The following is a 25,621-nucleotide window of genomic DNA, read 5'->3' on the forward strand; positions in this document are numbered from 1 at the left end:
GAAGTGACCTTGCTAGCATAAAACACTATCTAATTTGTTCAAAGAAAAAAAATGGAGGCAAGTCTAAGAGAAACAGATCATGTTTTCCCCCAATATATCATACCAGCTTTTGGAGGTAGAGATTTTTTACTTATTAAAAAATGGCTTTTTTTTTTTTTTTTTGGTCAGATACGGTGGCTCACACCTATAATCCTAGGACTTTGGGAGGCTGAGGCAGTCAGATTGCTTGAGCTCAGGAGTTCGAGACCAGCCTGGGCAACATGGCGAGACCCCGTCACTGCAAAAAATACAAAAATTAGCCAGACATGGCAGCACTTGTCTATAGTCCAGGCTACTTGAGGGGCTGAGGTAGGGGGATCACTTGAACCTGGGAGGTCAAGTCTGCAGTGGGCCGAGATCGTGCCACTGTACTCCAGCCTGGGTGACAAAGTGAGACCCAGCCTCAAAAAAAAAGAGACTTTTTATTTTCAAAGAGCATTCAACTAAACCTATATAAAGAGGCCAGGCCCTTCTTGGTTCTAGAGATTTGAAGATAGTATTAGCCCTCAGGATACGCACAAGAATTAAATCACAGACCATTAAATAATAAGGCTGTGAGTACAGTGATAATGTTAAATTGGTATTCTGGGAGTGCAGAGAAAGGTAACTTTATTAGAGCACCAGATGTATTCAGGGATGTCTTGTCCCTTTTAATATCTGTATAACATAGAGTTTTTTTTGTTTGTTTTTGTTTTGTGAGGACAGAGTCTTGCTCTGTTGCCCAGGCTGGAGTGCAGTGGAAGAATCATAGCTCACTGCAGCTTCCACTTCACTGGCTTAAGTGATCGTCCTGCCTAAGCCCCCTGAGTACCTGGGAATACAGGCATGTACCACCACACTTGGCAAAGTTTTAATTTTTTTGTAGAGACAGGGTCTTGCTATATTGGCTCTGCTGTAACATAGGGTTTTAACGAGTCTAATTCTTTTTTTGTGAGATGAAGTCTCGCTTTCGCCCTGGCTGGAGTATAGTGGCACGATCTTGGCTCACTGCAACCTCCGCCTCCTGGGTTCAAGTGATTCTTCTCCTACCTCCGCCTCCTGAGTAGCTGGGATTATAGGAGCGCGACACCACACCTGGCTAATTTTTGTTTTTTTAGTACAGTTGGGGTTTCACCATGTTGGTCAGGCTGGTCTCGAACTCCTGACCTCGTGATCCACCCACTTCGGCCTCCCAAAGTGCAGGGATTACAAGCGTGAGCCACCGCACTTGGCTGGATCTAATTTGTTTTAATGGCAGCTCCATCCTACTTGCTCAGGCCAGAAACCTTGGAACCATTTTTATTTTTTCTTTCACACCCCATAATCAGTCCATCAGGAAATTCTGTTGGTACTATTACCATAATATATCTAAAGTCCAATTCACAACTGTTATTACTCCTGCTCTGAGTCACCGTCATCAGGCCAAAACAGTGCCTGGCACACAGTAAGTGCCCAGTAAATATTTGTAAAGTGAATGAATAATCAGTAATGTAAGAGAAGCATATCATGGAGGACCTTGGTTATAATGCTAAAGATTTATGATGGCACTGGAATGCCAATAAAGAACTTCAAGCAGAGGAGAATGAAATTTACATTTTGGAAAGATAATAGGTGACAGTGTTGAGAATGAATTTCACTCATCCATTTTCTATAAGTGTTTATACAGAGTGAGGCACTAGGGCAAGTCCTTAAAAAAGCCTTATAAGTCCTTTAAAAAAAGAAGTCTGTGTAAGAAAGTTAAAAAAGCAAATTGCAGCTTATGATTTAATGAGTTGATACACCTTACCTTTATGTCAGAATCTTGATATTGGAGGGCATCCCACACAAGGCAGTGAAGTGCTGAGAGATGACTATTAAGCCATCTGTGTTGCATAGTTGAAAATTCAAAGTTGGGAATATTTTTGGTTACTTGCCTTTAATCTGATATGCTATTAGCAGGGTACATTTAGTGATAGATTTAATTTCTTGGCTCATAACTAAACTTTTATTTTGTATCTTTTCACCTTCCTCTGAAGGTAATTTTGTGTATTTTGAGTTTAAGAATAGTTTCTTAATTGTTCTTAAACTGTACTCTGTTCTCTTTATATGGTGGCAGAATCTGTTGCATGTCATTTATGTTGCTGTACTCCTGCTGAAATGTTACTTAAATAAATGCCTTTATTCTTGACCAATTTTTAATGTACTCAGAACACAGAATTATTAGCTGAAGTACTAAAGTCAGCTTCAGTACTGGCTCTTCCTTTTAGCTGCTAACATCTATGAGTGTAGTAAACAGAAAATAGCATGACCTGCCATTTCAGGCACTTGTTTAGCAAATATGTTTTAAACATAGTAATTGTGATGTGTATTAGCAGCAACAAGAAATAATGAAAGATGAAGCAAATAGAAAAGCTATTTTAATTTTACAAAAGTAGAAGAGAGAACTAAAAAAGTGTTGTGCATATATATATATATACACACACACACACACCTTAATAGGTCTAGAGACACTATTGAATTGTGGCATAGTACTATGTTATAACTGATACTCACTAAATTATTAAAGTGATAATCTGTTTAAAGAAGATAGCAAAATAAAGATTTCTCTCTCTGGGAAAGTTCAAACACTAGAGGAGCTGCATCTCCATACTATATACTTTCCTCTAGCTACTATTTCATCTCTTTCCTTTCTTTTAGAGCCATTCTTCAAGTTACATTAACAAAGCTAGTACCATTTCTTCTTCTGTTAGCCCTTCCACTTAATTGGATTTTGATTTCTGCCTTGTTAGCTGCCCCCCTCCTAATTTTTCTCAGTGAAATGACATTGATGATCATGTTATAAATCCAGGAATATCTTTTCTTTGTCTTATCTATTCTTCCATACTTGGATGACCTCTTAGTAACAGTCCTTCCCTCTTGAGGCTCTCCTTAGCTTTTGAGTCACTGCATTCTCCATCTTCCCTTCTGTTTTGGTCCTTCTCATTCTACTTCTCATGGAAAAATAGGGATAGGCCTCCTCCACATGCTTTTTTTTCCCTTAAACATAAGATTTTTGAAGATAAAAATCTGTTTTAGAGTAAACCAGATTTTTTTTACATTAAACACTGACATAGTTTCCTTGCAGATTTTGTTTCAGATTAAAATAAAAATCTGTGGTTGATAATTTTCCCCTTGTTCATTGGATATTTAAGGTAAACAAACTGATGCTAATGAGGATAATTACATTAGACTAGAATTTGAGACTTCTATTTCTGCTGTAGGTTAGTATTGATAGAATTGGCATGATTTAGTCAATTTACTGTTAATTTGTTATCACTGTTTATTGTGTTCAGTTAAAATTCTTTATCATCTCAATCCATTTATACTTAGCTGTTACTTATGTACTTGGCTTCTCTTTGTGGAGCTTCTTAGTTCTATACACCAGTGTGCAAGTTGCAGATTTTTCTTTTCAGAGTTGAGGAAGACCAAAGATGAAGTAGATTTTGGAAGGAGGTGTATAGGAGGAAGATCATTTTCAAATGAGTACTGTTGTCCGAGTTAGATGTGTAAGTCTGGATTTCAGATCAAAGACTTGACTTGTATTAGAAAACTGTAGTAGATAGCATGTAGCTATTAGATGACAAGATGAAATCACCTCAGAGTGAGTATACATGGAGAAAAGATCCAACAACTGAGCTTTTGGCATTTCAGTGTTTAGTGGTTGGGGAGATGAGGAAGAACCAACAAAGGAGCTGAGAAAGAGCAGCCCTTGAGGTAGAAAGAAAATGGAGAGATTTTGGTGTTTCAGAAGCCAAGTAAAGACACTGTTTTGAGGAGGAAATAAGGTAACCGTTTACTATATCAAATGCTGCTGTGTGTGCTCATAAGATGGAAGAGAAGTATTTAACAATCTGGAGATCATTGGTGACTTTTACCAAGGGGCAGTTTTGGTGAATGGTGGAGTGGAAAACCTGATTTGGGTTTCAGAGAGAATGGGAGGGGCAGAATTGGATATAATAAAATGTGACTTTCAGAGGCTGAGACAGGTGGATCACGAGGTCAGGAGATCGAGACCATCCTGGCTAACCCAGTGAAACCCTGTCTTTACTAAAAAATACAAAAAATTAGCTGGGCGAGGTGGCGGGTGCCTGTAGTCCCAGCTACTCAGGAGGCTGAGGCAGGAGAATGGCGTAAACCTGGGAGGCGGAGCTTGCAGTGAGCTGAGATCCGACCACTGCACTCCAGCCTGGGCGACAGAGCCAGACCCCATCTCAAAAAATAAAAATAAAAAAAAGTGACATCCCCCCTAGGTTTTGCTTTTAAAGAGAGCACAAAAATTCACATAGGATGCATTATTTGCCACTCTATATTGGTTAAATAAAACTAATACAAAATGTCTGGAAAAGTCACATTACCAGTCATGCCTCATTTTTCTGATAGATTTGTTAGGTTAAGAATCTTTGTATGTTTATTGGCCTTTTGTAGTTCCTTATCTATGAATTGCCTGTTCATCTCCTTTGCCCATTTTTCTGATGAATATTGTCTTTAATTAGTCTGTAGGAATTTCTTGTTTTGTTATAAATATTTTCATGGAACCAGTAATCGAAATCAGGAATGGAGTAGACTGGCCTGTGAGCCCTGTTTTTATAACAAAATTTTACTGAAACATAGCTATGGTAATTTGTTTACATGTCACATAGCACTTATTGCTGATTCCTGCAACAAGGACGGAATTAAGTGGTTATGTCAGAGGTCTTGTGGCCCGCAAGATTGAAAATACCTATTTTTTGGCCACTTACAAAAAAAGATTTGCCAATCTCTGATCTAAGGCAATGGTTTTAGAAAAATGGTCTTCCATTTTTCCTTAGAATAAAGTTCTATAAAGTATAATTCTATACTTACAGAACTAAGGGAAATGGGAAACTAAGTCCCCTAATGTAAATTCTATTTTGTAATCCTTTAAAAACACAGTTTTCTACTTTTACTTAGTGGAACCTTATTAAAGGTAGTAGTCTTCTAATAGATATTAAACATCTAATTTGTCTCAGCTATTTCTCAAAGTTTTGGTACTACCAGAATTATGAGATCTGGTATCTGCCCTTAATGAGCTGTCTAGTTTGCTTGAAAGGAAAGAATATCACACATGGAACTATGAAAATTTGCCAAATTGTGATAAGGCTATACTCAAGAAAATCAGAGGACTTATAACGGAAAGTTACCTGTAAGTAAGGACAGATTCTAAAAAAGACATTATTGTTATTTATTTATTTATTTTTTTTTGGAGATGGAGTCTCGCTCTGTCGCCCAGGCTGGAGTGCAGTGGCGCGGTATCAGCTCACTGCAAGCTCTGCCTCCCAGGTTCAAGCGACTCTCCTATCTCAGCCTCCCGAGTAGCTGGGACTACAGGCATGTGCCACTACGCACAGCTAATTTTTTATATTTTTAGTAGAGACAGGGTTTCACCATGTTAGCCAGGATGCTCTGGATCTCTTGGTCTTGTGATCCGCCCGCCTCGGCCTCCCAAAGTGCTGGGATTACAGGCGTGAGCCACCGCACCCGGCAGTAAAAAAGACATTCTTAACCTACTATTTGGGTGAATGTCAGGAGTCCCAGGAACTACCTGAAATTATGTCTAAAGTTGTCTGTGTAAGAAGGGCCTTGGATTATTACTCTGGATTGAAGGAGACCCATTCTCAGGTTTTCTTTAGACTTTGTGAACAAAATAAAATTAAAGAAATATAAGGCCCTACCCGTCTCTGTAGAATCTGTTACTACGATTTTTTAAATCCCAAGTTCTTTCCGTTACGTAAAACTCTAGAATATATTTTAATTCTGTGAATCCTGCGTGTTTTAAGTGTTGGGCATCCAGTAATATCTTCTAAGCATATCTGGAAACTGGGAGTTGGGTAATAGGAGGAGGTTTTTGAAAAAGATGAAGAAATCTCAAGCTGAGCTTGACATATGGAGAGGAAACTGACATGTGTATAAAAGAGACAAACCATACCAGGCCAATTTACTCTGCTGTGTTCTGGATGCTCTGACTTGGAGTCACTCTAATTGGAGCCATGGCTAATTTTGTGCTTTGTGCGATGTGAGGATTTGCTAAATAAAGACTATGTAAACCTTTTATCTCAAGCAACCCAGTTACTCTCTCTCTCTGGAAACTCTGGGGACTAGGAAGCTCAGGAGTTACCAACACTCAGTATTAAAATCAGGAAAATATGGAAAAATATATAGAGAAAGAATGTGTTTTAATGAGTTCGTGATCTGTTTACAAGAAAGCAAACATAAATTTTTATTTCACTGAAACTGAAGTTGAGAGATGAGGTCTTAAAACACTTAAAATGAGCAAAGGGTAGTAAATGGAGAGTTAATTTTCAAATAATTTATTTTAAAGTTCAAAAATAGTTTTAGTAATCCTGTGTACTGTGTTAGCTTACTGTTTATCTTAGAGTGAAAAAAATACTTCTAGCACCTTAATAGGTGTTCATCCATGATCCTTTTCCCTGCATATTTTCACCTAAAGTATCTTTTAAATTTTTTTAACCTTTGACTTTTGCTATTAGGGCTGTTGTGATTAAAACCCTGATGATTGGAGAAGAAATGTCGTATCAGAATCTTTATATAGCATGATATACTTTATGATTGTTTATTTAATATTAGTTGCAGAACATGATGAAACATAGTATGCTTTATTGAAGCCACTGAGAAGCAAGTTGCAATGACATAAGGGGAAAAATAGAAGTCAAACATCTTAGTGATTTTTTTTGTTTGTAGCTCCCTTATTCCTCATTTAATGAGTAGGTTAATTGAAGAGACATTGACCAAAAGAACATTTTGGTACCTCTTGGATTTTATTTAATATAATTGCATAGACATTTTTGGCAGTATCTTTTGGCAGCACTCTTCAGTTGTTACATTTTATATGACTCATGCAAATTAACCCTTCTGGGCCAGTGGCAGTGGCTCACGCCTGTAATCCCAGTACTTTGGGAAGCTGAGGTGGGAAGATCACCTGAGGTCAGGAGTTCGAGACCAGTCTGCCCAACATGGTGAAATCCTGTCTCTACTAAAAATACAAAAAATTAGGCTGGGTGCAGTGGCTCATGCCTGTAATCCCAGCACTTTGGGAGGCCGAGGTAGGTGGGTCACGAGGTCAGGAGATCAAGGCCGTCCTGACCAACATGGTAAAACCCCGTCTCTACTAAAAATACAAATTAGCTGGGCCTGGTGGCGGGCGCCTGTAGTCCCAGCTACCCGGGAGGCTGAGGCAGGAGAATCACTTGCACCTGGGAAGTGGAGGTTGCAGTGAGCCGAGATCATGCTACTGCACCCTAGCCTGGCGACAGAGTGACACTCTATCTCAAAACAAACAAACAAACAAAAAAATTAGCCGGACATAGTGGCGGGTGCCTGTAATCCCAGCTACTCAGGAGCCTAAGGCAGGAGAATCGCTTGAACCCAGGAGGTGGAGGTTGTAGTGAGACAAGATCGCCCCACTGCATTTCAGCCTGGGCGACAAGAGTGAAACTCAGTCTCAAAAAAAAAAAAAGAAAAGAAAAGAAAATTAACCTTTCTGAATGTCTTCCTCATTTATGTGAAGATAAAAAATAGTTTACAGTGTGAGATTATATTGTGGCTATGTGATAACTATATTAAGCACCCAGCTCAGTTGTTGGCACTGTTATCAAAGTATGTATATGTTTAAAGTTTTTCTTATATTTGGGATAGCCTTTCCATTCCTTGTTTATGAACTCTCTATACCATAGCATTAAAGTAACTTAATGATTCAACCTATATGTTCAACATATTAGGTGTTTTGAATTCTCCAGTACTTTGGAATTTTTTTGATAATTGTCACAGGCACTATTTTAGTTTTAATTGTTGAATGTAGAGGAATCAAAATGCTCTACAGCAGTTATTTTCACATTTTATTAATGTTATTGGTGACAGAAAATTATTAATTTTTTTTAAGTTACTTAAAATCTATATTAAGATTAAATCCTGTGTTGAGTTTGTTGTGAATTGCAGAACAGTTGAATGTGGACTTAGTCATTCATTCGACCAGTTCCTGCTGCCCTTTTTCCCTCCCCAAATTTTAACATTTTGGGACTCTGATTTCATAAAAGGTTAGTTTTGTAACTGGAGAGTGACTAAAAATGTAAGTTAGTGAGCTGTTACGAATTCCAGTAGAAGTAAGACTTTTCTTTTCTATATTTGTTAACAGCAGAAGTAGAAAGTAATGAAAAGGACAGCAAACCTGAGGAAGAAGAGCAAGTAATACATGAAGAAGATGAAAGACCTTCTGAGAAAAGTATGCGTGTATAAACAAACTTGAACTGGGTTGAAAAATAATAATTCATTGTTTCTATATTTATAACCATGTAATATTCTTTTTTGCCCATGAAATAATTGTAAAATTTTGCAATTTAAGTAAGCCACAACTATACCATTTTGTTGATGGCTAACTGAAGGATTTCTGAAAGTATGTTTCATGCACTTCAATATTTTATTTTGTTTATACTTTTTATTGTTCCTCAGAAAGATTTAGCTTAAAATTTGCTAAGGTACTGACTGTTTTGAGATAAAAATTGTTTTACATTTATGTTCAGAGAATGAAACCACAAGAATTTTGTATGGGCTAACATAAGTAAATGGAAAGATGTATTTTAGTTTACTTAAGGTTCTTTATCTTCATGGGGCCGGATGTAGTGGCTCACACCTGTAATGCCAGCACTTTGGGAGGCCAAGATGGGAGGATTGCTTGAGGCCAGGAATGTAAGACCAGCCTGGGTGACATAGCAAGAACCTGTCCCTGCAGAAAAAATATTTGAATTAGCCAGGCATGGTGGCACACACCTGTAGTCCCAGCTATTTGGGAGGCTGCAGTGAGAGTATTGCTTGAGTCCAGGAATTTGAAGTTCCAGTGAGCAATGATTAGTGATTGAGCCACTGTACTCCAGCCTGGGTGACAGAGTGGGGCACCTTGTGTGGGAGAGAGAGAGAGAGAGGGAGGGAGGAAGGGATGGAGGGAGGGAGGGAGAGAGGAAAAAAGAGGGAAGGAAGGAAAGAAGGAAAAGGGAAAGGGAAGGTTCTTCAGCTTTATGGGAAGGGAGGGAAATGGTGGACTGCGTGTCCTTAGGTTTATAGAAAGATCATTGGACTAGAAGTCAAGAAAGCTGGGTTCAGTAACTCTCCTGTCATGCTGCTATCCATGTGTGACCATGGGTAAGTTAAGGTTATAAGAGAAATTGTGGAATAGAGTGGATTTAAAAGTAGGCACATAGATACAGATATATACAGAGGGATAAGCATGGTCACATAAGAGCATTTGCATTTAAAAAGTGTGAAGATATTAGTGTTTTAATTTTTTTAGATATTGAAGAAACCAGATACAATTTGCTTATGATCTCATGAATATTAACAGCACTTGAAACAAATTTTCTAAGTGAGGTCTTCTAGTCTCTATTCTTTATAAATGTACTTTTAATGACATTAATTTTATTTGTATTTGAAATTCATTAGGATATGTTAAGAATAACTATTACTATGGTAGTTTTGTAAGGCTGATGATTAAGAATTTTTCCTATACTTATGGAGGAAGAAGAATAAATAAAGCTGTGCGTAGTTAAAAATCTGACATGATAATGAATACTGTATTTTGTCAGAGGATTCATGTGCACTGTGACATTTAGTTACACGAATGAATATGAGATGATTTCATCTACCTTCTTCATGACACAATTGTGAGGCAGTTCTCCTTAATGTGAAGATTTCAAGGAAATTCTGTGTTCAAAGTATGCATTGCTTGACCATTAGGAAGTTCTTATTTAGTATATTGAAAGTCATTTGAAGTTTAAAGCTAAAAGCTTATATACCTACTTTTCTGGTCTCCGAAACAATTTACAAAATAGTTGGTTGAGAAGGCTATTGTGATAGAAATCATATTTTGCTGAGGATGGATAATATGCATTAAGAACTATAAAAAAAACACCTGAGTGTGATCATTGTGGTTTTTCTTCTCAGATGAATTTTCCAGACGAAAACGTTCTAAATCAGAAGACATGGACAATGTACAGTCTAAACGTCGTCGATATATGGAAGAAGAATATGAGGCAGAATTTCAAGTAAAGATTACAGCCAAAGGAGACATTAACCAGAAACTTCAAAAGGTATTGTGTCAATTATAAGTTATAAACCATATTGAATAAGTAGCACCACTGTCTTCTAGGTTTCTGACATTATTCTGTATTTTATTGACCTAATGTGGTTTATCATAGAAAGAAAGAACTTGAAGAAAGTGGTTGAGCTTTTAAAGTCTATTACTGGCCAGATGTGGTGGATCACCCCTATCATCCCAACCCTGTGGGAGACTGAGGTGGACGGATCACCTGAAGTCAGGAGTTTGAGACCAGCCTGACCAACATGGTGAAAGTCTGACTCTACTAAAAATACAAAAATTAGCTGGATGTTGTGGTGGGTGCCTGTAATCCCAGCTACTTGGGAGGCTGAGGCAGGAGAATCACTTGAACCTGGGAGGTGGAGGTTGCAGTGAGCCAAGATCACACCACTTCACTCCAACCTGGGCGACAGAGCAAGACTCCATCTTAAAAAATAATAAATAAATAAGTCTATTACTATCCTTGATAATGTAATTTTAAAATTCCTTCTGACTTCTTTTTGGCTACATCTTTTTTAAAAAAAATACTTATGATTATCAAAACAGAAGGGAGAGAAGGTAACATTTTTATTTATTTGCTTTGGTAACAAAACTGAATGTTGTTTTTCAGCTTTCCTTTTTCCTTCTCATATTGAACTTCATGTTACTGTGAAAAGGAAATGTTAGAGTTTTAAATGTTAACATTTTAATCTTTATAAAGCTGGTTTCATGGTTGTAAGTCTCTACATTCTAAACTCTTTATTGTGTACTTTAGGGTTAGTATAAAAGTGGTAGAGACAGGGTTTTAAAAGGACTAGAGAAAGGACTAAAGTATGGAGTTTGAAATTCTCCTTACATCTGTTCGACTAGAGATAGAAATAATGAAAATATTCAGTATTTTATATGTTTTTCAACATGTATTCACAAATGTTTGTACAAATGCTTTTCTTAGAGAGGAATATTAAACTTCGATGATAACTAGTTTTTCAAGGTCTTATATATTTAAGGATGACATTTTACAATCAATGTTTTAGGACAACATTCTTTAATTAAAATATGGCATACATGTTTGCACTTTGTAGAAAAAAGAATAGTGTGGCAGTAGAAACTCTCAGTGTTGTTTTTTCCCCTAGTTTCTTTTTATTTGACGTATGGAGATAATAATGCCTATTCAGTCTTTCTTATAGAGCTGTTAGAATTATGAAGGTAGCTATGTGAAAAATTTTGAAAACTGAGGTTTCCTGAGAGTTTACTTCTTTAGAACAGTGTTACTCAAGTATGGTTCATGGATATGTGCCAGTGTCTTCGTTGTGGACCCACAATGAGAATATGGAAATTTTTCAAAAGTTTACTCTCTGGAAATTTTCTATTTTTAGTATGTGTTACCCTCTTGAAGTAGATTATATATATATATAAGTAGAGGATTTTAGCAGATAGTATTGTGTTACAGATTTTAGCATGTTTTATTCATTTAGTTAATTTATCGTTACTGTCTTCTTGGTACTTAAGAATATTTACTGTTTATTGCTTGTTGGAATGCCTTCTTGGCATAATGAAGGAATATTTGTTTCTTTAGGTTATACAGTGGTTGCTGGAAGAAAAATTGTGTGCGCTGCAGTGTGCTGTATTTGATAAGACTTTGGCAGAATTGAAAACACGAGTGGAAAAGATTGAATGTAACAAGAGGCATAAAACAGTTCTCACTGAACTACAGGTTTGTACATTGACTTGAATTGTACTCTGTTTGTCATTGTTTTTATAACTTATTTTCTGAGATATGTATTTGAGATTGACTATAATATACATTTAAATTCTAAATATAAGAAGTAAAAGGAGTTTGTTTAGTTTGCTAGGGCTGCTGTAAAGAAAGTGCAATAAACTGAGTGGTTTAAACAGTAGAAATATTTAGAAGTTGAAGATCAAGGTGTCAGTAGTGTAGGTTCTTTTTGAGGGCTGTGCTGTGAGGAAGAATCTGTTCTATGCCTTTACGCGAACTTCTGTTGGTTTGCGGACAATTCTTTGGGATTGTAGAAACATCACCCTGATCTCTGGCTTTATCTTTCATGGTGTTGTCCTTGTATGTGTGTCTGTTTGTAAATTTCCCCATTTTACAAGGACACCAGTCATTGGAGTAGGGGCCCACTATACTCCAACATAACTTCATCTTAACTAATTACCTTTGCAGTGACCTTTACAAATAAGGTCACAGTCTGAAATACTGGAAGTTTAGACTTCAATATGTGAACTTCTAGGGGACACAGTTCAAACCATAACAGAGACTCAGAAATTACTGGATCTAACTTAGTGCTTCGTACTTTGTTTTCCAGTCACTAAAGGAAGGCTGTCATTTAGCATGCTGTAATAAGTACTAAATAATATTTGTTAGGGATTCTTTTTATGTTAATCTACCTCCTTTCGTGGACCTTATGTTTTAAAGATGTTAGTTTAATAACACATATTTATTAATTCCTACTTTGCATTTTTTATTAAGTACAACTATATCTTAACATACAATACCAGAGCTTCTGGTCAGCTGAAATGAGCACACAGTAATGTGCTGTAGTAATCTACTTTATTCCAAAGCTAAGAAGCTAGTATTTGAATCAGTACATTCATTCTGTCGTAAGTAAATATATGTTTCCTATTGGGTTATTTTATATATGAGCATATCCCAAAGATGCTGAGTGGTAAACCATGTATAGGCCCTAATTTTGCAAATGAGGGAAAAGTGGCCCATAGAAGTTAAATCACTTTTTCCATTATGAATGAAATTTTAGCTAAATAGGATTAGAATTTAAGTGTATCTCCCAGACTGACCTAATTATTAAACTTCATTTTACTATTACTGTTCAAACTTTTGAATTAAATTTGAAAATGCTTGAAGATTTGAAAGAATAATTTTATTCATTGTTTCTCATCACACCCATGGGTGCAACTATGAAATTGTGTTTTTAAAACCTGAGTTTTTGGCTGGACGTAGTGGCTCACGCCTGTGAGCTCAGCACTTTAGGAAGCCTAGGAGGGTGAATCTCTTGAGTCTAGGAGTTCGAGACCAGCCTGACCAATATGGTGAAACCCTGTCTCTACTAAAAATACAAAAAATTAGCCGGGTGTGGTAGTGCGTGCCTGTAGTCCCAGTTACTTGGGAGGCTGAGGCATAAGAATTGCTTGAACCCAGGAGGTGGAGGTTGTGGTGAGCTGAGATCGTGCTACTGCACTCCAGGCTGGGCAGCAGAGTGAGACTCTGTCTCCAAAATAAATACATACATACATAGATACATACATACATATATACTAAAACCTGAGTTTTTGACACCTATCATCTCACACATAAGGTGCAATCCAGATTTCTTTTTTTTTTTTTTTTTTTTTTTTTTTTTTTTTTTTTTTTAGACGGAGTCTCACTCTGTCGCCCAGGCTGGAGTGCAGTGGCCGGATCTCAGCTCACTGCAAGCTCCGCCTCCCGGGTTTACGCCGTTCTCCTGCCTCAGCCTCCCGAGTAGCTGGGACTACAGGCGCCCGCCACCTCACCCGGCTAGTTTTTTGTATTTTTTAGTAGAGACGGGGTTTCACCATGTTCGCCAGGATGGGCTCGATCTCCTGACCTCGTGATCCGCCCGTCTCGGCCTCCCAAAGTGCTGGGATTACAGGCTTGAGCCACCGCGCCTGGCCCAGATTTCTTAACATTTAAATTTGTATTTAGGTGTTGCTTGTAGTCTCAGAATTTGAATCTATCTAACACCAAGCCAATCAGCTTCTCTGCAAAAGTTCCTCTTACTGACAATTTCTGAATTCTTGGAAAACTCTTGCAGGAAAATCTTCCCATTGTTCCTCTTATTGGCAGCTCTTGAATTCTTGGAAACCGATCCCTCAGTCATTTCATATACACAGTAGTTGCCAAGTTACAACTTGATTATTTCCTAGAAAAAAAAAATCTCGATTCTTTTCACTTTTCTTTTTTTTTTTTTTTTTTTTTTTTTTTTTTTTTTTTTTTTTTTTTTTTTTTTTTTTTTATTATACTTTAAGTTCTAGGGTACATGTGCATAACGTGCAGGTTTGTTACATATGTATACTTATGCCATGTTGGTGTGCTGCACCCATCAACTCGTCAGCACCCATCAATTCATCATTTATATCATGTATAACTCCCCAATGCAATCCCTCCCTCCTCCCCCCTCCCCCCTCCCCATGATAGACCCCAGTGTGTGATGTTCCCCTTCCCGAGTCCAAGTGATCTCATTGTTCAGTTCCCACCTATGAGTGAGAACATGCGGTGTTTGGTTTTCTGTTCTTGTGATAGTTTGCTAAGAATGATGGTTTCCAGCTGCATCCATGTCCCTACAAAGGACGCAAACTCATCCTTTTTTATGGCTGCATAGTATTCCATGGTGTATATGTGCCACATTTTCTTAATCCAGTCTGTCACAGATGGACATTTGGGTTGATTCCAAGTCTTTGCTATTGTGAATAGTGCCGCAATAAACATACGTGTACATGTGTCTTTGTAGTAGACTAATTTATAATCCTTTGGGTATATACCCAGTAGTGGGATGGCTGGGTCATATGGTACATCTAGTTCTAGATCCTTGAGGAATTGCCATACTGTTTTCCATAATGGTTGAACTAGTTTACAATCCCACCAACAGTGTAAAAGTGTTCCTATTTCTCCACATCCTCTCCAACACCTGTTGTTTCCTGACTTCTTAATGATTGCCATTCTAACTGGTGTGAGATGGTATCTCATTGTGGTTTTGATTTGCATTTCTCTGATGGCCAGTGATGATGAGCATTTTTTCATGTGTCTGTTGGCTGTATGAATATCTTCTTTTGAGAAATGTCTGTTCATATCCTTTCCCCACTTTTTGATGGGGTTGTTTGTTTTTTTCTCGTATATTTGTTTGAGTTCTTTGTAGATTCTGGAAATTAGCCCTTTGTCAGATGAGTAGGTTGCAAAAATTTTCTCCCATTCTGTAGGTTGCCTGTTCACTCTGATGGTAGTTTCTTTTGCTGTGCAAAAGCTCTTTAGTTTAATTAGATCCCATTTGTCAATTATGGCTTTTGCTGCCGTTGCTTTTGGTGTTTTAGACATGAAGTCCTTGCCCATGCCTATGTCCTGAATGGTACTACCTAGATTTTCTTCTAGGGTTTTTATGGTATTAGGTCTAACATTTAAGTCTCTAATCCATCTTGAATTAATCTTCGTATAAGGGGTAAGGAAAGGATCCAGTTTCAGCTTTCTACTTATGGCTAGCCAATTTTCCCAGCACCATTTATTAAATAGGGAATCCTTTCCCCATTTCTTGTTTCTCTCAGGTTTGTCAAAGATCAGATGGCTGTAGATGTGCGGTATTATTTCTGAGGACTCTGTTCTGTTCCATTGGTCTATATCTCTGTTTTGGTACCAGTACCATGCTGTTTTGGTTACTGTAGCCTTGTAGTATAGTTTGAAGTCAGGTAGCGTGACGCCTCCAGCTTTGTCCTTTTGACTTAGGATTGTCTTGGCAATGCGGGCTCTTTTTTGGTTCCATATGAACTTTAAAGCAGTTTTTTCCAATTCTGTGAAGAAAGTCATTGGTAGCTTGATGGGGATGGCATTGAATCTATAAATAACCTTGGGGAGTATGGCCATTTTCACGATATTGATTCTTCCTATCCATGAGCATGGTATGTTCTTCCATTTGTTTGTGTCCTCTTTGATTTCACTGAGCAGTGGTTTGTAGTTCTCCTTGAAGAGGTCCTTTACATCCCTTGTAAGCTGGATTCCTAGGTATTTTATTCTCTTTGAAGCAATTGTGAATGGAAGTTCATTCCTGATTTGGCTCTCTGCTTGTCTGTTGCTGGTGTATAAGAATGCTTGTGATTTTTGCACATTAATTTTGTATCCTGAGACTTTGCTGAAGTTGCTTATCAGCTTAAGGAGATTTTGGGCTGAGACGATGGGGTTTTCTAAATATACAATCATGTCATCTGCAAACAGGGACAATTTGACTTCTTCTTTTCCTAACTGGATACCCTTGATTTCTTTCTCTTGCCTGATTGCCCTAGCCAGAACTTCCAACACTATGTTGAATAGGAGTGGTGAGAGAGGGCATCCCTGTCTTGTGCCAGTTTTCAAAGGGAATTTTTCCAGTTTTTGCCCATTCAGTATGATATTAGCTGTGGGTTTGTCATAAATAGCTCTTATTATTTTGAGGTACGTTCCATCAATACCGAATTTATTGAGCGTTTTTAGCATGAAGGGCTGTTGAATTTTGTCAAAAGCCTTTTCTGCATCTATTGAGACAATCATGTGGTTCTTGTCTTTGGTTCTGTTTATATGCTGGATTACGTTTATTGATTTGCGAATGTTGAACCAGCCTTGCATCCCAGGGATGAAGCCCACTTGATCATGGTGGATAAGCTTTTTGATGTGCTGCTGAATCCGGTTTGCCAGTATTTTATTGAGGATTTTTGCATCAATGTTCATCAGGGATATTGGTCTAAAATTCTCTTTTTTTGTTGTGTCTCTGCCAGGCTTTGGTATCAGGATGATGTTGGCCTCATAAAATGAGTTAGGGAGGATTCCCTCTTTTTCTATGGATTGGAATAGTTTCAGAAGAAATGGTACCAGCTCCTCCTTGTACCTCTGGTAGAATTCAGCTGTGAATCCATCTGGTCCTGGACTTTTTTTGGTGGGTAGGCTATTAATTGTTGCCTCAATTTCAGAGCCTGCTATTGGTCTATTCAGGGATTCAACTTCTTCCTGGTTTAGCCTTGGGAGAGTGTAAGTGTCCAGGAAATTATCCATTTCTTCTAGATTTTCTAGTTGATTTGCGTAGAGGTGTTTATAGTATTCTCTGATGGTAGTTTGTATTTCTGTGGGGTCAGTGGTGATATCCCCTTTATCATTTTTTATTGCATCTATTTGATTCCTCTCTCTTTTTTTCTTTATTAGCCTTGCTAGCGGTCTGTCAATTTTGTTGATCTTTTCAAAAAACCAACTCCTGGATTCATTGATTTTTTGGAGGGTTTTTTGTGTCTCTATCTCCTTCAGTTCTGCTCTGATCTTAGTTATTTCTTGCCTTCTGCTAGCTTTTGAATGTGATTGCTCTTGCCTCTCTAGTTCTTTTAATTGTGATGTTAGAGTGTCAATTTTAGATCTTTCCTGCTTTCTCTTGTGGGCATTTAGTGCTATAAATTTCCCTCTACACACTGCTTTAAATGTGTCCCAGAGATTCTGGTATGTTGTATCTTTGTTCTCATTGGTATCAAAGAACATCTTTATTTCCGCTTTCATTTCGTTATGTACCCAATAGTCATTCAGGAGCAGGTTGTTCAGTTTCCATGTAGTTGAGCGGTTTTGATTGAGTTTCTTAGTCCTGAGTTCTAGTTTGATTGCACTGTGGTCTGAGAGACAGTTTGTTATAATTTCTGTTCTTTTACATTTGCTGAGGAGTGCTTTACTTCCAATTATGTGGTCAATTTTGGAATAAGTGCGATGTGGTGCTGAGAAGAATGTATATTCTGTTGATTTGGGGTGGAGAGTTCTATAGATGTCTATTAGGTCCGCTTGGTGCAGAGATGAGTTCAATTCCTGGATATCCTTGTTAACTTTCTGTCTCGTTGATCTGTCTAATGTTGACAGCGGAGTGTTGAAGTCCCCCATTATTATTGTATGGGAGTCTAAGTCTCTTTGTAAGTCTCTAAGGACTTGCTTTATGAATCTGGGTGCTCCTGTATTGGGTGCATATATATTTAGGAGAGTTAGCTCTTCCTGTTGAATTGATCCCTTTACCATTATGTAATGGCCTTCTTTGTCTCTTTTGATCTTTGATGGTTTAAAGTCTGTTTTATCAGAGACTAGGATTGCAACCCCTGCTTTTTTTTGTTCTCCATTTGCTTGGTAGATCTTCCTCCATCCCTTTATTTTGAGCCTATGTATGTCTCTGCATGTGAGATGGGTCTCCTGAATACAGCAGACTGATGGGTCTTGACTCTTTATCCAGTTTGCCAGTCTGTGTCTTTTAATTGGAGCATTTAGTCCATTAACATTTAAGGTTAATATTGTTATGTGTGAACTTGATCCTGCCATTATGATATTAACTGGTTATTTTGCTCGTTAGTTGATGCAGTTTCTTCCTAGCCTCGATGGTCTTTACATTTTGCCAAGTTTTTGCGATGGCTGGTACCGGTTGTTCCTTTCCATGTTTAGGGCTTCCTTCAGGGTCTCTTGTAAGGCAGGCCTGGTGGTGACAAAATCTCTAAGCATTTGCTTATCTGTAAAGGATTTTATTTCTCCTTCACTTATGAAACTTAGTTTGGCTGGATATGAAATTCTGGGTTGAAAATTCTTTTCTTTAAGAACGTTGAATATTGGCCCCCACTCTCTTCTGGCTTGTAGAGTTTCTGCCGAGAGATCTGCTGTTAGTCTGATGGGCTTCCCTTTGTGGGTGACCCGACCTTTCTCTCTGGCTGCCCTTAAGATTTTTTCCTTCATTTCAACTTTGGTGAATCTGGCAATGATGTGTCTTGGAGTTGCTCTTCTGGAGGAGTATCTTTGTGGCGTTCTCTGTATTTCCTGAATTTGAATGTTGGCCTGCCCTACTAGGTTGGGGAAGTTCTCCTGGATGATATCCTGAAGAGTGTTTTCCAACTTGGTTCCATTTTCCCCCTCACTTTCAGGCACCCCAATCAGACGTAGATTTGGTCTTTTTACGTAATCCCATACTTCTTGCAGGCTTTGCTCATTTCTTTTTCTTCTTTTTTCTTTTGGTTTCTCTTCTCGCTTCATTTCATTCATTTGATCTTCAATCGCTGATACTCTTTCTTCCAGTTGATCGAGTCGGTTACTGAAGCTTGTGCATTTGTCACGTATTTCTCGTGTCATGGTTTTCATCTCTGTCATTTCGTTTATGATCTTCTCTGCATTAATGAGTCTAGCTGTCAATTCTTCCACTCTTTTTTCAAGATTTTTAGTTTCTTTGCGCTGGGTACGTAATTCCTCCTTTAGCTCTGATAAGTTTGATGGACTGAAGCCTTCTTCTCTCCTCTCGTCCAAGTCATTCTCTGACCAGCTTTGATCCGTTGCTGGTGATGGGCTGCGCTCCTTTGCAGGGGGAGATGCGCTCTTATTTTTTGAATTTCCAGCTTTTCTGCCCTGCTTCTTCCCCATCTTTGTGGTTTTATCTGTCTCTGGTCTTTGATGGTGGTGACGAACTGATGGGGCTTTGGTATAGGTGTCCTTCCTGTTTGATAGTTTTCCTTCTGACAGTCAGAAGGACTCTCTGTTGGTCTGTTGGAGATTGCTTGAGGTCCACTCCAGACCCTGTTTGCCTGGGTATCAGCAGCAGAGGTTGCCGAAGATAGAATATTGCTGAACAGCGAGTGTACCTGTCTGATTCTTCCTTTGGAAGTGTCCTCTCAGGGGTGTACTCCACCCTGTGAGGTGTGGGGTGTCAGACTGCCCCTAGTGGGGGATTTCTCCCAGCTAGGCTACTCAGGGGTCAGGGACACACCTGAGCAGGCAGTCTGTCCGTTCTCAGATCTCAACCTCCGCGTTGGGAGATCCGCGGCTCTCCCCAAAGCTGTCAGACAGAGTCGTTCGCGTCTGCACCGGCTCCCGCTACTTCCCCTGTTGGTCTTCAGCTGTGCGCTGTCCCCAGAGGTGGAGACTACAGAGACAGGCAGGCTTCCTTGAGCTGCTGTGAGCTCCACCCAGTTCGAGCTTCCCAGCGGCTTTGTTTACCTACTTAAGCCTCAGCAATGGCGGGCGCCCCTCCCCCAGCCTCGCTGCTGCCTTGCGGATAGATCGCGGCAGACTGCTGTGTTAGCAGTGAGGGAGGCTTCGTGGGCGTGGGACCCTCCCGGCCAGGTGTGGGATATATTCTCCTGGAATGCCTGTATGCTTACAGCGCAGTATTGGGGTGGGAGTTACCCGATTTTCCAGGTGTTGTGTGTCTCAGTTCCCCTGGCTAGGAAAACGGATCCCCCTTCCCCCTTGCGCTTCCAGGTGAGGCGATGCCTCGCCCTGCTTCAGCTCTCGCTGGTCAGGCTGCAGCAGCTGACCAGCACCGATTGTCCGGCACTCCCTAGTGAGATGACCCCAGTACCTCAGTTGAAAATGCAGAAATCACCGGTCTTCTGTGTCGCTCGCGCTGGGAGTTGGAGACTCGATTCTTTTCACTTTTCATTAGGCCATCATTACCGAATTCCGTGAGTATAGTAACACCTTTTATATGAGCACTCTGGTACTAGTTTTTAACTTCTTGCTGGTCCTTCCAAAGCATTGTACTAATTTTTCTGAATACTGATTACTTCAGTCTCTTTATAGTCCAAGTTCCTCAATTGTGTACCAGTAAAACCAGTATTCATTTTTTACATTTTTAAATTTTAATCTCTTAGTTTTCAATCCACTTTTTCTAATATCCACCAGTTGCTTCACTGCCTACGGAGTACTATTAATGTTAATTGTATTTTGATACCAGCCTTTTGACTTCATATTGTTTCCCCTGTTCACGCACCCGTAATCATGTGACCTGACTGTATTATTTTTAAAATGTTACCAAGCCCAATTTAATTCCCATCTCTTTGTGTCTTGTTCCAGTGTTTTGTTTTTTTATGGAAATAAAATTCAGATACCAAACGGTTTTAAAGTATACAATTCATTGTTATTTAGTACATTCACAATTTTATACAACCACTATCGAGCGCATTTTAAAACATTTTTGTCAACTCAAAAGGAAACATTTTGCCCGTTAAACACTTGCTCTTCTTTTCCTCTTACACTAGCCCTTAGCAACCACTAATCTGCTGTCTCTATTGATTTACCTATTTTGCATATTTCACATGCCTCTTTTCACTTAGCATGTTTTCCAGCTTAATCTGTGTTTGTAGCATGTATCAGTACTTCATTCCTTCTTAGGGCTAAATAATATTCCATTATGTGTGGTATATGCCACATTTTGTTTATGCACTCATCCTTTGAATGGCATTTGGGTTGTTCCTACTTTTAGCTATTGTGACTGATGCTGCTTTGAGCTTGTATACAAGTATTTGTTTGAATACTTGTTTTCAAATCTTTTAGGCATATACCTAGGTATGGAATTGTGGGCCATATGGTAATTCTTTGTTTAACTTACTGAAGAATCACCCAACTGTTGTCCACAGTGGCTATACCATTTTCTGTTCCCACCAGCAATGTATGAGGGTTCCATTTCTCCACATCCTCACCAACACTTGTTATTTTTACTTTCATTTTTTTCTTATAGCATCAGAATGGTATGAAGTGGTGTCTCATTAGGGTTTTGATTTGTGTGTCCCTAATGATAAATGATGTTAATCATCTTTTCATGTGCTTGTTGATCAATCATATGTACTTGTTTATAGAAATGCCTATTAAAGTCCTTTGCCCATTTTTAGTTTGGATTTTTTGCCTTTTTGTTGTTGAGTTGTAAGAATTATTTGTATGTTCTGGATACCAAACTCTTTTTTTTTTTTAAACTTTTTTTTTTAGAAGGAGTCTTGCTCTGTCACCAGGCTGGAGTGCAGTGTCACGATTTCAGCTCACTGCAAGCTTCACCTCCCGGGCTCACGCCATTCTCCTGCCTCAGCCTCCCATGCTGGGACTACAGGTGCCTGTCACCATGCCCAGCCAATTTTTTGTGTCTTTAGTAGAAATGGGGTTTCGCTGTGTTAGCCAGGATGGTCTCGATCTCCTGACCTCATGATCTGCCCACCTCAGCCTCCCAAAGTGCTGGGATTACAGGTGTGAGCCACCGCGCCCGGCCCAGGATACCAAACTCTTATTAGATATGTGATTGCAAATATTTTCTCCCATTCTGTAATTTGTCTACAACTTCTTAATAATGCCTTTTGTTGCACAAAAGTTTTAAATTTTGATGAAGTCTTGCAGATGGTATATAGTTTGGTCATGATTTATTATCAGTCCCACCAATCTCTGCTTTTTAATCAGGGAGTTTATTTACATTTAAAGTAGTTACTAATAAGGAAAAACTTCTGCAGTTTGTCATTTCTTCTATGTCTGATACCTTTTTTGTTTCTACTTTCTCCATTACTGCCTTGTTTTGCAATTGATTTTTTCCTAGCATATCATTTTGATTTCATCTTGTTTCTCTTCTTATATATATTTCTAGTTTTTTCCTTAGTGGTTACCCTTGGGATTACACTTAACATCTATGCATATTTCAGAACAATTTCCCGTTAGCTAATATGATATTAGCTAATATGATATTTTGACTTTTGGCTTAATAGGTTTTAGTATAATTATCTGGGGACAAATTGTTCAGTTGAATACATCTGAGACAAATTGTTCTATTGGTCTGATAAGTCTTTGACCTAGAATTAAAATAAGTACAAATAAACTGCACAAGGATTAGAAAAGAAGACAAAATCCAGAAGAGATTCTTTTAAGAACATTTTTATGTTAACAACTTTGTACCAATGAAATCTGTTGTATATAAAAAGGAAGCAGGAGGCCGGTTGCGATGGCTCATGCCTGTAATCCCAGCACTTTGGGAGACTGAGACAGGTGGATCAGCTGAGGTCAGGAGTTTGAGACCAGCCTGGCCAACATAGTGATGAAATCCCGTCTCTACTACAAATACAAAAATTAGCCTGGCGTGATGGCACATGCCTGTAATCCCAGCTACTAGCAAGGCTGAGGGAAGAGAATCTCTTGAACCCGGGAGGTAGAAGTTGGAATTAGCCGAAATTGTGCCCCTGCATTCCAGCCTGGGCAACAGAACGAGACTGTGTCTCAGAAAAGGAATCAGGAAAGCTAGATTTTGAGGAACTCTGTCAAAACTGTAGTCAAAGATTTATTTCTGAAGAAGTCATGGAACCCAGAAAGCTTTGCCAGATAATTCTGGCAAGTCATTGAGGAACAGATAATTCTTGTGTGATGTAAACTGTTTCAGGGTATGGAGAAAGATGAGATGTCCATTTGATGAAGTAAGCCCATCTGTGAAACCTCTAGCGCAAGAAGAGAAAAAAACATAGCTTAGTTTTATTCCCCAGCATAGATTTCTCTTATGAATGCAAGCCTGGTTCCGTATTAACAATTATATGTCACTCTGCTAATGTAAGAAAGATGAAAAACACTGTGATCATCTCAGTATATGCCAAATCCGGATTTGTTAAAATTTACTGGTCATTCGTGGAAAACATAGGAGGTAAATACCTTGAGTCTCTTGAAGGGTTGCTTTCAGAATCCTGTTGTAAATATCATGTTTAATAATGGATTATTGGAAATATATCTACTAAAGTTGAGAATGAGACAATGCCTATTAATAGACGCTGCTATTTAGAGATTTGGTATTAGTCTTGGGCAATACAATGAGACAGGAAAAAGAAATGAGTAACAATTGGTAAGTGGGAACCCAGTAGAATTCAGTTGACAAACGGTTGAATGAAGAAGGAAATACAGCAACTACCTCATATAAGAACAACATATTCTAATAGTTCTCCTTACATCAACAATAACCAATTAGAAAACATAATGAGAAAAAGGTTTCACATATGGTAGTTATTTAAAAATGAGTAAGCACTTAATAAATTATTAAGACCATTATGAAGAAAAAGGACAGAACAAGAAAACAGGAGTCAATAGTACTGTGCTCTTAGATAGGAGGACTTGATTCCTCTCAAATCACAGTATAGTTCAAATTCATAATACTCGGAATTTCAACTAGATTTCTTATGGAAATGGAAAAGCTGTCAGCACACTCTGGAATATAACATTCCATTGGTTATGATTTAGAAAATGCCATTTTAAGTAGATTTAACTGAAAATGTGTATTTTACTTTTTCCTTTCAACCTCGGCTCCTGTTCCCTATCAGTGAAGTAAGTTTATGACAGCCTAATATGGAGACAGTTTTAAATAATAGAAACTGTGGGTCTGTTTATTCAGTTGCTTTTATGAGCAGCAATATTTTGTTATAGGCCAACCTTGATGTTAAGGAAACCTTCTGTTTTTTGTAGACAGAATTATTTCCTAAAGGTACATATGCAATGAAATTCTTGGTTTGTCTAGTTTCCCAAGTAAAACCCAATGTGATAGAGTATTACCTTCCTGGAGTTACAAAAATGACTTGTTTATTCATTTTTAAAAAATGTCTCAGAATATTTACCAGAATAGCCATTCTTAGACACAGTATGGCAGATATTTTGAATTATAATTAAAAAAGAATTGTACAGCTTCCTATGTAAAAACAAAAAGGCTGCTCTTTGATTTTTCTGTTTTATAATATTACATATCAGAAAACTATAAATCAGTGTCCACATTTTGAGTTTGTTTTTCTGCTACTGGTTTCATTTTTAAAATGATAATTCTTTTAAAAAAGAGTTTGAATACTACAGATCTATACGATGTGAAAGTGAGGTCCTTAGTTCACTTTCTTTCCCACTTTCTGCCAGTCATAGCTTCCAGGGGTGACTACTTTTAACCTTGGAATGTATCCTTGTAGATCTTTTTCTATACATGTAACATATACAAGATGATTTTGGGGGGGGGGGGCTTAAGTAAAAATAGAATAATAACATTATACATACTGTGCAATTTATAGTATAACCACCTAGATAATTTTTTTTTTTGAGACAGAGTCTCGCTCTGTCATCCAGGCCGGAGTGCAGTGGCGCGATCTTGGCTCACTGCAGCCTCTGCCTCCTGGATTCAAGCAATTCTCCTGCCTCAGCCTCCCGAATAGCTGGGACTACAGGCGAGCGCCACCACACCTGGCTAAGTTTTGTATTTTTAGTAGAGATGGGGTTTCACCATTTTGGCCAGGCTGGTCTTGAACTCCTGACCTTGTGATCCACCTGTCTCGGCCTCCCAAAGTGCTGGTGTTACAGATGTGAGCCACTGCACCTGGCCCCACCTAGATAATTTGACTAAAGGAAAATTGACATTCTCGCATAAGTTGGGGTACAGAAAATACTTCCCATATACCTTTCTTTTCTTTTTTTCTTTTCTTTTTTTTTTTTTTTTTGAGAGAGAGTTTTGCTTTGTCACCCATCCACCCACCTTGGCCTTCCAAAGTGTTGGGATTACAGGCGTGAGCCACTGCACCGTATACCTTTTTAGAAAGTTATATGAGATATTTTAGTTATCAGAAAGGTAAATCCATATTAAGGATGTGAAATTATGCTTTATGATCTTGGGCCTTAATAACATGCATAAATAACTAAGTCCTTAGGAGAATCTTTACCTTTGAGAGTCGTAGGTAACTGATTGCCTAGGCTGTAATATTGGACTTAAGCACATTTTCAGATTTGGGGTCTCCTCTAGAAGTGACTGCTTTCTGAAAGAAACTTTAAAAGTAAATCATAACTTTTTCTCATTTTTATGAAATGAATGCCCTTATTGGATAAAAGAAATTCTCTGGCAGAGCTCTTCCTTAGGCAGGGACTCATGAATACACTCAGAAGTGTAATTTTCTAGAAAATATGTTTAATTTAAAATGGCTTCAGCAGCAGCAGCAACAGAAACA

At 38.3% G+C, this 25,621-nt stretch overlaps 1 protein-coding gene across 6 annotated transcripts in view; it reads left to right on the forward strand.

Moving 5' to 3' along the window:
* The window catches only part of ATF7IP (activating transcription factor 7 interacting protein), a 139,598-nt gene that overhangs the window by 56,945 nt on the left and 57,032 nt on the right, over window positions 1-25,621 (forward strand). For 4 of the 6 annotated variants that reach the window (XM_010368455.2, XM_010368454.2, XM_030938986.1 and 1 more), the window contains exons 3-5: window positions 8,204-8,290; window positions 10,003-10,148; window positions 11,712-11,849. In XM_010368455.2, coding sequence (XP_010366757.1) covers window positions 8,204-8,290; window positions 10,003-10,148; window positions 11,712-11,849 — 371 coding nt within the window. The remainder of the gene's footprint in view (window positions 1-8,203; window positions 8,291-10,002; window positions 10,149-11,711; window positions 11,850-25,621) is intronic. The other 2 variants (XM_010368456.2, XM_030938984.1) reach the window with 1 other exon arrangement.

Source organism: Rhinopithecus roxellana, chromosome 10, assembly GCF_007565055.1.
Source record: "Rhinopithecus roxellana isolate Shanxi Qingling chromosome 10, ASM756505v1, whole genome shotgun sequence".
NCBI lineage: Eukaryota > Metazoa > Chordata > Mammalia > Primates > Cercopithecidae > Rhinopithecus > Rhinopithecus roxellana.